The sequence below is a fragment of the Apus apus genome, chromosome 2 (assembly GCF_020740795.1).
Source record: "Apus apus isolate bApuApu2 chromosome 2, bApuApu2.pri.cur, whole genome shotgun sequence".
Lineage (NCBI taxonomy): Eukaryota > Metazoa > Chordata > Aves > Apodiformes > Apodidae > Apus > Apus apus.
The window spans coordinates 29,159,270-29,171,563 of record NC_067283.1 but is presented as its reverse complement, the minus strand read 5'-3'; the positions used below and the strand labels follow the sequence as shown (position 1 = coordinate 29,171,563).

The window sequence follows — 12,294 nt, the reverse complement described above, 5'->3', positions numbered from 1 at the left end:
TTCTCATCTTAATATATAGAAGAATTAAATGGAAAGAGCACCCTGCTTTCACATAATTTTGTCTTTTAATCAGATACTTATTAGATGGTCACTGAAATTCAGAGTGTAGCTATGTACAAAGGTCTCAAATAATAATGATCTAGAAATAAATAATAAAGAAATACCCTCCAGAATCCAGGTGGCTATTTGTCTCATAAGTTAAATATGCATTTTTTAACCATCCTGAAAATATATATAAAGCTTGCATTTCCACCTATAAACTATTTAGTTTTGCAGCTCATTACTTCAGATTTGCAAATACCAACACTGAATGTATGGTTCAAATGGTAAGTAACTGTAGGAGAAGTAGAGCATTTCAGGCCTCGTATGAACCCACAGTGTTGTGTTTCAATTTTCTTTACGTGTCTACTGATAAGAGTACCTAGGTCATTACTATCACCTGAGAAGTAACCAGCACTTTACCCTCCTAGATGGACTGTTCAATAAATTGTTTGTTTATTTAAAGTAGATTTTTTTTTTTATTAAAATGCCTACCTGTTGTACTTACACCATAAATAATTGGTGTGAATCATCAGGTGAGTGCTGTTAACTTATAGTGAGCGAGGAAAAGAGCAAAAACAGGAATTAGAGTCCCTGTCCTTAAGTGTATTTCAGTTTGCGTTTTGATAGCAGTTTAGAAATGTTATCGCCTGTTTTGTCACAGACATAATTCACATCTTTCTTCAGGCACTGTAAACAAGAGAAATGGTTTAATGGCTCCATAAAAGGCACTCTGTGCTGATAGCTGAGATTAGACCCTTTAGTAATGGATTTTTGTGTGTTGGGGGGAGGGGAGGGCTTGGCAGAGGTAAATGTACTGGAAAAGAATCTTGGAGAGACTCTGATGTATCTGAAGTGCCTGCTGCATTTCTGTGTGTATTGGGAGATAGATTTAAAGTGTGACAGTATTGGCTTTATCAGCACAGGGGCCTTCTCTTGCCTTTGAAATTTTACCAAGTACTAAGCTGGGTCACCTCAATCAGTCTAGCACCTGGTGTTGTGATGGTATTAAATATTTTTTACATCTTCTGCCTTCTTGTCTTGCTGTTAAGAAGGTCAAATCCCCTCTATTTGAGTGTGTTACAGATATCTCTCTAAACTTACATTGCATATTAACAGTTTTGCTTAAATTGATCCTAAACATTTATCGGGATTACATAAAAAAAAAAAAAATCAGGTTTAGAGGATGATTCGAGAGCATAAATGTGAAAAGCTGTTCAGAACATGCAGCAGAAATGTTGAGGGCATGACTTACTATGATTCCCCATTACTTCCTTTTCTCTGCAGGTACAGAGTCCTTGAACTTAGTGTATGTGAATGTAGCATTACTTAAGAGATGCTGGAGTTCACTAGCACAAGCAAGGGTGCTGCTGTCAGTTGATTTTATACCATATAGTAATTTTTTTTTTTTTCCTACAAGTGCTGATAATAAGACATCTTTGTCTTTTTGGTCACTGGAGTCACGATTGCCTATGTTAGCCAATTTCATTGAATTATCAGTAATACTTAAAAATGTTTAAATCAATTTTTCAAAAAATAATATTTTGTGTTCTGGGCAGGAATCTGAAGTTTGAAAATTACAAAATAACTTTTTGCTCAAAAGAGAAATGACTTGCAATTTCACACAAAATATTCCTCATTTCTTCTTTGTCTTGAATAACCATCTGTTGAAAAATATTTTAAACAATTGCTTTTGTATTTGATGCAGTGCATTTCTGGTTCTTTCTCGAAATAAGTGATTCAGTTGTATCTGTACGGATTTGGTACTTTCCCTGTTTCTCTGGCTACAAAGTATATAAATAATTCTCCTCTAAGACTGTTTGGATCTTAAACTGGGTATTATAATGAACAAAATGTTTGGGGATTAGGCTGTTGACAGATAACAAAGGAGAACAACACTTCAAAATCGGGGGCAGCAGATTTCACTTTGTGTTTGCATGTTCTGTGCTAGTTTACTTCCGTGGTTTATTGTTTTGTATAAAATCCAGCTCTGTAGAAGAGCACATTATAAATAACGTACAAGCCCTCTTACTCTGCAGAAACAGATATATTTATGCACAGGAAATGTGCATACAGTAATGTATTATACCTTCATCAATTTGCTGCAGATGGTAGCAGTTGTCCTGCTTGCCTCTTATCTGCATGTTGACTTCTGAGGAGCTCTAGACAGGGTCTGCAAATTGAGTTCATTCTGATACCGATAAGCCTGACTTTCTACAGTAGTTGAGATGAGTTGTTGAAGCCATCCATCTATATACACGTTGTAAGATTGTTTACCTTTCAAGTTCGAGGGTAGTTATCTCTAAGTAATCACTCGGGATGAAATCTTGGCCCTTGGTCACTTCTTAATAAGATCGTTATTAAGGCAGAGTGCCCGTTGCTTTAATAGGGTTCATCCTCTGTTCTGGGGTTAAGTAAAATGAGTTTGCCATCAGAAAGAAAGATGTGTTGAAGAGCTAGTTGTTTGAAATGTCATTTTGTTAATTCGGATGTGTTGGTAGCTTGGTATGCTGCACTAAAATTAGATTTTATAAATAAGCAACCTTGCTCTCCTCAAAAGAAAAAGGATTGAAAATGTAATATATAATCCAGTTTAGCAAAGCGGTGTATGTGTAAAATCTATTTGAATAGGTGCACTATAAAGTGAGTATCACACAAAAAGGAAGAGTGACAGGTAGAGGGTTTTAGTGGTGATACAAGAACTGTTTGGAATGGTAGAAATTTTGTTAAAATAAATCTGTCATCTTCAGCCACAATTAATACTTGGTTTGAAAGGTCGAGTAGCCTTCAGGAAAGTTGTTGTGCCCCCCCCCCCCCCCCCCCCCAATATAGTAAGTATTTTTCTCAGGTTGTTTGTTTTCCGTTCTGCCTCTAAAAGTGTACACTTAAGGAGTTACAGATGAAGCTTAGCCTGGTGATTGTGTCAGGGGACTGCCCAAGGAAGACTTCAAATTTTACAGCTACATTATCTTTCTGGCTGTAGTTAAGATAAAGATCTAATATAGAATCACTTTGGACTGTAATACTTTCCCTAAATGAAATGAAGGCGTTAACCTACTTGATTTGATACACTTACAAAGCTGGGAGGAAAGTGAGGTAAACTTTAATTAAAACTACAGCATAGATGCCTTCCAGCACTGAGCCCTGTACCTTGCTAGGACTGTACGGTAAGCAAAATAAAATGTACCTCACAGCGGAGGCAGCAGGCTGGAGCCGTGTTCAGTGAAAGTAATTTAATTAGTGTTGATCATGACTCCAGATGATGGTGATTTGATAAGGAATAATTTAGTACTTAACAGCCTTTTACATGCACCAACTCCATGTGGGAAGGTAAAGCAAATTGCACAAAATGAATGTGCTGCTTTCGCTTGTGCCTGTGCCAGTGAGCTGGAAAACTGCCTGTTAGCAGACGTTCAGGCTCTCAGTGCTGTGATGAAATACCAAGCAAGTTCTCCACACAGGGATGTGGTGTGGGAGTCTCTGTTCTCCCGTTATTTAAAAATAAATAAGGGAAGTAATTTTTCATAACAGATTAACTCCGAGGAAGTAGCAAATTTAAAGTTAAAAAAAAAAAAAAAAAATAGAGCAGCCTGTGGCCTTTGTGTGAATATGTGATACTGGCTTTAAAAAAGAGTCGTGTTGCAGTTGTGTTTGAATTCCCTGATTCTAGTCAGAGGTTGCTTACCTTTGCATCCGAGCCACCATCCTGGAGTTGTGGGGCCCATCATACACATTAAATGTGTGCATTTTCTGACCAAGACAGGCAAGGAGAGTCAGCAGTAAAAGTTCACTAGCAAAAAACTGAAACAAACTCCTGGATGTCAGCCTGCTTTGCGATTTAACAATGGAAAGTTGACTGGGTTGCATTTTACTGTATTATTAGATTTGAGAACCTTTATTCAAGAAGTCCATATGTTTTTTAGTTCAGACAGTTTGTTCAGAAAGAGTTCTTGTGATGTTCATCAGTTTTCATCTCTGTTTCTTGAGTTACTGTGCTGTGCATATGTATTTGTGTACCTGTTTTATGGTCTGCTTCTCCTTTGTAATCTCTTCAGGTAACTGAATGTTGTTATTCTTCAAATATAGTAGCTGGATAGCAATTTTGGAAACAATTCTTGAGAGTTTTGTGAAATATGTGGCAAAATAACAGTGCTATCTTGCAGATGTCTCAGCTGAAAGGCAATAGTAGAAGCTTTCATGTAACAGGGTACGAGGGGACCCGTTTGTGAAAGAGTTCTCTGAATGTTATGCAACCATGGGAAAATGCATGGTGAGAATCTGGAATCCAGATCCTACAGATACTTATAAATCAGAGTTTATTGGTTTTGATGCTCACTTCTTGGACAGCATTTCATTTTCCTCCCCTTCCCCACTGAACGTGTGTGTGTGTGCAGGTGCCTTAGTATCAGAAAATATGTAGTATGTTAAGAAATTGTTTTTCCTAAGTTGAGGTGCAAGGGAAGGGGCAAGGTGCTACTGGATAGCACATAATAATGGCCTGATTTGGTAATGAGGTTCTTCAACCGGGACTGCTGTGTGTAGATGGATTTCCATGGCGGCACAAGTGTCTGTGTCAGGCTGGAGCATGATGTTAAAATTGTGGTATTTTGATGATAACATAAAAAATCAGTAATAAAATCAATCTTCAAACTCCAGGCTTCTCGGGTTCAAAAATGTATTTACAACCTCATTTTATTTAAAACTTGAAGGGTGTGTTTTCAAGCTGTTACTTACCTGTCTTTTAGTCCTTTGTCCTCCTAGACACTTCCTTCAGATTTGTCTGTGTCAGCTGAACCTTGAATTTTCTTCTGCTTTAATTTTGATTAAGTTTGGATATGAAACAAGGAAAGTTGGATAGTTTAAACTAGTATGCTGGTTAACCTTGTCTTTACCTTTGGCCTTGTGCTTCCAATTAATGCTACATTTCTGTCACACTCCTTCTGTTCTTTTTACCTTTTAAAAAGTATGAGCATTTTTTTTTTCTCAGTTTGTGTCTATATCACGTTTACAATTGGTGAAGCCAGGATTTTATCTCGCATATTTTTGAGAAAAATTACTGAAACCATTTCTTGTGTGGTTTTTCAGATGTTACTTATAACTAAAGGTGGATATAATAGTCTATTTTATTAAGTTTCACTGCAAATTTTCAGGCATTATGTGGGACAAAAAGATTGCCATCATATATTTGAGGCGGATATACGCGATATTTATTTTTTAATAATTTGTGTGTCTCTCTTTGAAGTGAACTATTACTGCATTTATAGCTAAAAGCTACCTCACTAATATTCCTTAGAAACATTTGGTTCCTGGGAAGTATTTTGCATCTGACAACATTTACAGTAGTTAAGCCAAATGTGAGTGGGCTGTTATTTTCCTGCTAATGAGATGGGATCCTGGCCATCATTCTATTAAACAATAAAAGTGCTAATAGCCAATGTGAAGGATCTCTGGTGTCTATTTTTCAGTTGACACCCGAATAAATATTTGAAATGTTTACTTCCTATATTGTTTTTAGTATTACAATGGTTTAATTAATCATGTGCTTAATTAACAGTGTCTAGCTTACTTGAGAAAGCTAATTGTTAATATTGTACTTGGGTTTTAATTACATTTTCTTTCTCTTTCCAGTGGCTTTTCATGGTCTCCCTGTGAAAATCAAGAAGGAACCCCATAGCCCATGTTCAGAACTTGGCTCTGCTTGCAGTCAAGAGCAACCTTTCAAGTTCAGTTATGGGGAAAAGTGCCTGTACAATGTCAGGTAAAGCAATCGAGCATGTTTGCAGTGAGAAGTGCTGATTTTAATGAGGACTGACTAAAGAGTAATAAAATTATAATAGAAATCTTATAGAAGTTACCTCTTCAGCAGATAACAGGCTGATGAGATACTGCATTTAGCTGATAGAACACTGATGGAATTGTTTACAGTTGTATCAAACACTTACATAACCATTTTAAAGCGGTGTTTTTCATCAAAATGCATGTTCTCCATTCCTTCTCCATGGGAGATAGCCAGAGTTAAAAAAAACAGGGTTCAAGCATGAAATAGAAGGAAGCAGTGTCTTGTTTTCTGCTAGTTATGATGAAAGTACTTTCAAAATGCAATATACACATTAGGAGAGAGAGAGATACCTGTGTAACAGGCAAGAGAATGTCAGGTCTGAGCAACACGTTAGATAATTGACAAAGTTTTGCAGATGTTACGTGTGTATTCATGGGTGAATACAACTTAAAATAGCATTTAATTAGACTCTGCATCTTTGTTACCTATTTACAAGTAAACTGTTTTCTTTCATAGGGATAAATAATAAAAGCTTTATTTATTTGTGGGTAGTGGAGGGGTTTGATACCACTGCATTCTTGATTGACTTTCTTTTGGTTTCCAGATACATGTCACTCCTTCCTCTAGTGTCAGCAGTCAATGGTTTCTTATTGACATTCCAGTGTATTTTAGAATCTTTAGTCTAGCTTTTGAGTTTTTATTCTCATTAATGTACTACCAAGACTGTTAGCACATTTCACTTTTTTAGGCTTGAAAGGGGAAAAAAACCAAAACAAACAAAAACTGCCACCTTTGCCCATCATAGAGGAGTGATTTTGATTTTAAAAATCAAATACATACATGGGTGGATTTGATGGGTGCTAGAGGACCTGACACAAAAATATGCAAGTTTGTGCTTATATCTACCTAATGTCTGCATTATTCCTGTTTAGAAAGAGGGATGATCAAAGTGTGCCCAAGTCCTTTCCTGATATGGGACACCTTTGGAAATAGCATCTATGTATTTGTAGGACCAGCACTTTATTTTTGGGAGAGAGGAGCGAAAAGACCAAACCTGTTGGAGAGGCTGACATCCTAGTATGGGTAGCTAAGTCAACATACCATTGTTTTTCTGGATCAGATCCCTTCCTTCTAGCTGTCTCATTTTACTGTCTCATTTTGTGGTTTGTGCAAGCCCTAAAAAAAGAATCTTGACAGGCATTGCTGGCTCTTTGTGCTCTAGTCCAGGTGCTTCTACTTTTATGTATTTTGTATATCTGCTGTTAAAATGTTACCATAAGACTGCATCCTTTAAAAAATCGTTTCTGTGCCCCAGAGAAGAAAATGCTGTGTTGAACCACTTGCCTTTAACATGTTTTATTCTGTGCTCTTCGCAATGTAAAGTAGAGAATTCCTCTACTCCGAACTGGTTAAGGAAATAACTGTAATAAAAAGCTTATAAATGTGATAGTTGTTTTGGTTTTTTGGGTGTTTTTTGTTTGTTTGTTTGTTTTTTTCTGGATGTAGATGCTACTCTTTTTAAAGAAAATAACCTATCCTTCTGTCTTCTTGTCTTACTGATAGTGCCTATGATCAGAAGCCACAAGTGGGAATGAGGCCCTCCAACCCACCAACGCCATCCAGCACTCCTGTGTCACCACTGCATCATGCTTCCCCAAACACAGCTCAGACTCCTAAACCTGACCGGGTTTTCCCTACCCATCTCCCTCCATCCCAGTCCATTCAAGATAACTTCCCCATGGACCACAGGTAAAACATAAAACATGAGAGGGACCCATGCAGAAGGCATTTCAGTTGTAGTTGCAAGTCTCTCATAATAGCGTAGCGCTGGCTTCCTGCCCACAACTATTCCCTTTTGCATTAGGAGATAAAGGTGAAAGCCAGCGAGGGTCAGAGCATCAGGAATACATGTGTTTGATGAAAGGCTGGCACCTGACTTGATGGACTTCAGTAGTGGCAGAATTTTAATGACCTGCTTCTTCTGTCTTGTGAGTGTGATTACAGGGTGCTAGATATTCTCATCTAGATTCCCTTTGCCACAAAGGCTTGGAGCAGATGATCTTTCAAGATCCCTTCCAATCTGGGCTATTCTGTGATTCACTTGAGGCTAGTAAGCCCTATGAGGTATTGAAGTCACTAGTAGGCGTAATTCTGGCTGGTAAGTGGCCATGTTATAGTGGTACTGCTTCAGAGTATTCTTTGGAAGGGTGGATCATTTTTCCAACCCCTTTTGAAATACAGCATTTCAAACAAAGATGCCAACATAAATGGTGCTTAAATAATATAAGTCTGAGTAAAAGCCACAAGAGCTAGAATCTAGAGTTAAAGCTTAAACTGTCCTTAAGTCACCCTGGTTTGTTTTGATATGTTAGAAATCCCCATACAAATTACTATCTTAGCTCAGTTTTGCAACAGATATGCTCAGTGGATTTGCCTGATTTTTGGCACCAAACACTTGTGGAATTCTATTTATCTTAATCTTTATTATACCATCCTGTTTTTGGCTGCTGTGTTGTGCAATTGCTCTGAACATTTAAAATTTCAGCTGTATGTAGAGTGATACATTTGTTCAGAAACTTGAGTTGGTGCTTAAACATTAGCAAATTAAGAAGCAGTTGTTGGGAATGTGATTTGCCTGCTTCTACTGTAGTAAGGGGCTGTTATCTCCAGAGATTTGTGCAGATCACTTCTGAAGGGGGTTACTAAGGTTTATATTGCGGATTTTTGCTCTGATGAGATAGTTTCAAATATCACCCAGGGTTCTCTACAAGCCTTCCTGGCAGTGAAGAAACACTGAATTGGCCTCTTCAGCTGCTGTAGTCACTGTCTTTTCTCTCTTCATGGATTGTGGTCTAACCACACAGGCCCCCAATGAAGCCAAGCAGTGGTTTTGATTACAGGATGGTGTATAAACGTGTTTCTGTGTATACACCAAAGTCAAGTTGCCAGGAGACTGAAATCTGCAGAAGCTAAATTGCTTCTGTGTAGAGAGCAGTAATAAAATTTTTTAGGTGAAAAATAAATATATATGTATATGTATATTTTTTAGAGCAACTTGTAAGGACAGTACTGAAGCTGTATGTCAGCCCTAATTTGAGTATTTATAGATATTTTCATACAACTTAGTATATTTTTCTATACCCATAACACTTACTCTGCACAAGCTTTGTAGGCTCTTTATATAATTTCCCCCTCTCCCCGTCTTTGATATTCCTGTTCTTTAGGGCATTTTGCTCTAATGCTTCTCTTCTGTGATAAACATCATGTGTTCCTGTGAAGTCTGAAACAGCTGACGCATTCAAAAAAATCTAGTTTTTATCCTTTTAAAAGAGAGATACAACTGTGTCTTCTCACTTCAGTTGTTTAAATCAACTGTTCACTTCGTATTTTTATGAAATTCAAATCATCCTGATTTACGAGGTGATATGCTGCTACAGTGAATGTATTCAAAAAATGTAATTTAAACAAATGACCTACCTTTCTAAGTTCATATTTAAATCTATAAGTTAAGGCATTTTTCTTTGGAACATACATTGGTGGCATAAGATAGTGTTAGTATCTGGACCATAGAGCCCATGCATCTTCATACAGGACATGAATATATGAACGATAAGTGGTCCTAACAAGTACCAATAGGAATAAAATCCACTTGTATAAACAAATGGCTTGATTCCATACAAAGCTTCCAGTACAACAAGTATTATTAACTTCCTTTGAGGCTTTGTGAGTGAGCCTGTTTCTTATTTTAACTTCAAGTTGCAATTTTCTGATTCACTCCTTGACAGTTCTTAATGATAATTTCTGCTTCTTTTTTTGGCTAATGAAAAAAGGAAAAGAGGGAAATGAATGCAGTGCCAGTCAGCCTAACTGTTTCATAATACATTTGAGTTTCTAAGTTTATTTTCTGCAGGTGTAGGTGGAATTGCAAAGCCCAATGTTACAGTGCAGTATGCTCTCTACTGCAAAATATTTACAACAGCATTAAAAAAATTAATTTTGTCTCCACTACTACACTGTGATAGTTTCTGTCTCTGTAACTCCCACAGTATTTGTAATTAAGCTATGACAGTAAACAGTTGTCAGACCAAGTTCACAACAGCATTATGGCAAATGTTAGTGAAGTTGAAATTGTTTCAGAAACCTGTAATATGTGTGAGTTGGTAGTCAAGGATTGCATTGCCTGTGAAATCAAACCCTTGCATTCTTCTTCACTCACCCAGTTTTCTCCAAGAGAATGTCTGCTTTTGCTTGCGTAAAGTGAAGTCAGTTTAGATCCAAAGTACAAGAAGCTGAAGAATGATTAGTTCGTGACTTTTTTTTATTATTTTTTTTAATGTGACAGTGAGAAACTTGCAGAAAAAGACACAGGCTTTTTTTTTTTTTTTTTTTTTACGCTTTAAGAAAAAAATGTGTGTCTTATTCATGATGAGTGATAACAGGACTGGTAAGCAGTTTGTTGCAACAACATTGCATCTGCTGTGGATTAGTGGAGACACAATATTACTACAGTGGTGGTTACCATTACTGTGGTAATCTGCAGGAGATGACAGGAAGAGTTTGTGCAGTTCATTGGGGCATGATAGGAAAATAGCATTCTTGTGTTCTTCTCTGTGCTTCTGAACCTGCAGATATCCAAGTGATTACCTTCAGGCCTGTTTAGTTCAGGTAGATATGTTCTATGGAATAAAGAACAAGCATAGGTTCTTGAGCAATGTTGCATGTAAATGAAATTAATTTAAAACTGAATTATCATATTTTATGCCAACCGAAGAGCATTTGAGAGTAGTGGATAGCAGTGTGGCTTGTATGGATGAGTTCTTTCATGTAGAAATGACCAAAGGAACAAGGTAAGGCAGGAGGTGAATTCTTAGGCATTATTTCTTTTAGCAAAAATTTCCATGACTCCTTTTTCTAGGGTGCTTGCATTCCCTTCCCATTAGAGCTGAAATGCACTGCCAGCCTTGCAGTTACATCTCCCATGACCCTATCCGCTGGAGGACAGAACTGTAGACTTTCACCCTGGAATGACTCCAGATTTTACAGCAGACAATACTCTTTATTCAAAATGTTTATGGTCAGAATGGTTTCCCTGTAGCAGTAAGAATGGTAGAACAGAGAACTCTACCTAAGCCTCCTTTGTGTTACTATGGTGGGATGTCAGTCTTTCTACTGGTTTGAAGCTGGTGCCTTTCCTGTTTGCCTCTTCTGTTGAGAGAAGATACTGCAAGTAAAGAGGATGATGGTGGGGACAGGTCTTAGAGCTACTAGTAGGAGGTGGGATTTTTTGTTTGTTTGTTGGTGTTCTGTAATGCAGTTGGTCCTGGTGGGAGTACTTGGCATGATCATAAGCAAAATGTTTGCTACTGAGAAAGCGATACAGCCACTAATCATGACCTGTGAAGATCTTTGGGAAATGGAATGTAGCTCAAGTCCTTTACATGACCTCTCTAACTTGTGTCCTAGATTTCGCCGCCAGCTCTCTGAACCTTGCAATTCTTTCCCACCTTTGCCTGCAATGCCAAGGGAAGGACGTCCAGTATATCAGCGCCAGATGTCTGAGCCAAACATCCCTTTCCCACCTCAAGGTTTTAAGCAGGAGTACCATGATCCAGTTTATGAACACAACGCTATGGTTGGCAGTGCAGCCAGTCAAAATTTCCCCCCTGCTCTGATGATAAAACAGGAACCTAGAGATTTTGCATATGATTCAGGTAGGTGAGACTCTCCTTTAGTTCTGCACAGTAAAGTAATAAATGAGTCCAAGCCAGTGCTATGATGTTTTGATTCTATGAACTGAAACTTGCTCCTTTGGCTTTGAAGTCTCCCAGGGTAATTAATGTCTGAGACACCTTACAAAATAGTAAGATTGCTCTATAATACAATGTGACTTGCACCACCATTATTGCTTTGTAAAGGATTTTATTTTCTAGAACTCTCTGTCCAGAAAGTGCATAGGTTAAAGAAGCTGGAAAGAAAAACATGGGTGCAAAATTGAGCTTTGCTGAAGAGGAGGCTTGTTCTGTACTGTCTCGTCTCTGATCTCTGAATTTGTGTGCTCCATTTTACGACCTCTTTCTTTTGTCTGCCAGAAATAGAGGACTCTTTCTCCTCTTGCATGCACTACTTTAAATCAGGAGTAACTCCACTGAAGTGGGGTTTATACAGCTATAAAACCAATGAGGGAGAAGAATCGGCCAAATTGGTGTCAGCTTCTCAGTTTGTGCATACTGCTGTGTTTTGTGGAAGCACATAATCTGTGATGCCAGGTTGCTGATGTAGAGAATACACCGTTACTATTAATAATTTTTGTTATGATTGTGCTTATAGGGCAATTGGAATGGAGCCTTATTGCTCTGGACAGTACAAAACAGAGGAGGTGGTGGTGGAGCCTGTTCTTAGTAGCAATAGAAAAAATAAAAACATAAATCAAGAGAATAACATTGTAAATGTTTGCCATTTTCTAAACATAATATAAA

The 12,294-nt window shown here is 37.7% G+C and overlaps 1 protein-coding gene across 2 annotated transcripts in view; it reads left to right on the top strand.

The window, feature by feature from the left end:
* The window catches only part of ETV1 (ETS variant transcription factor 1), a 67,414-nt gene that overhangs the window by 28,553 nt on the left and 26,567 nt on the right, over nt 1-12,294 (top strand). For both annotated transcript variants that reach the window (XM_051611785.1, XM_051611782.1), the window contains exons 6-8: nt 5,668-5,797; nt 7,382-7,567; nt 11,282-11,529. In XM_051611785.1, the coding sequence (XP_051467745.1) occupies nt 5,668-5,797; nt 7,382-7,567; nt 11,282-11,529 (564 nt within the window). The remainder of the gene's footprint in view (nt 1-5,667; nt 5,798-7,381; nt 7,568-11,281; nt 11,530-12,294) is intronic.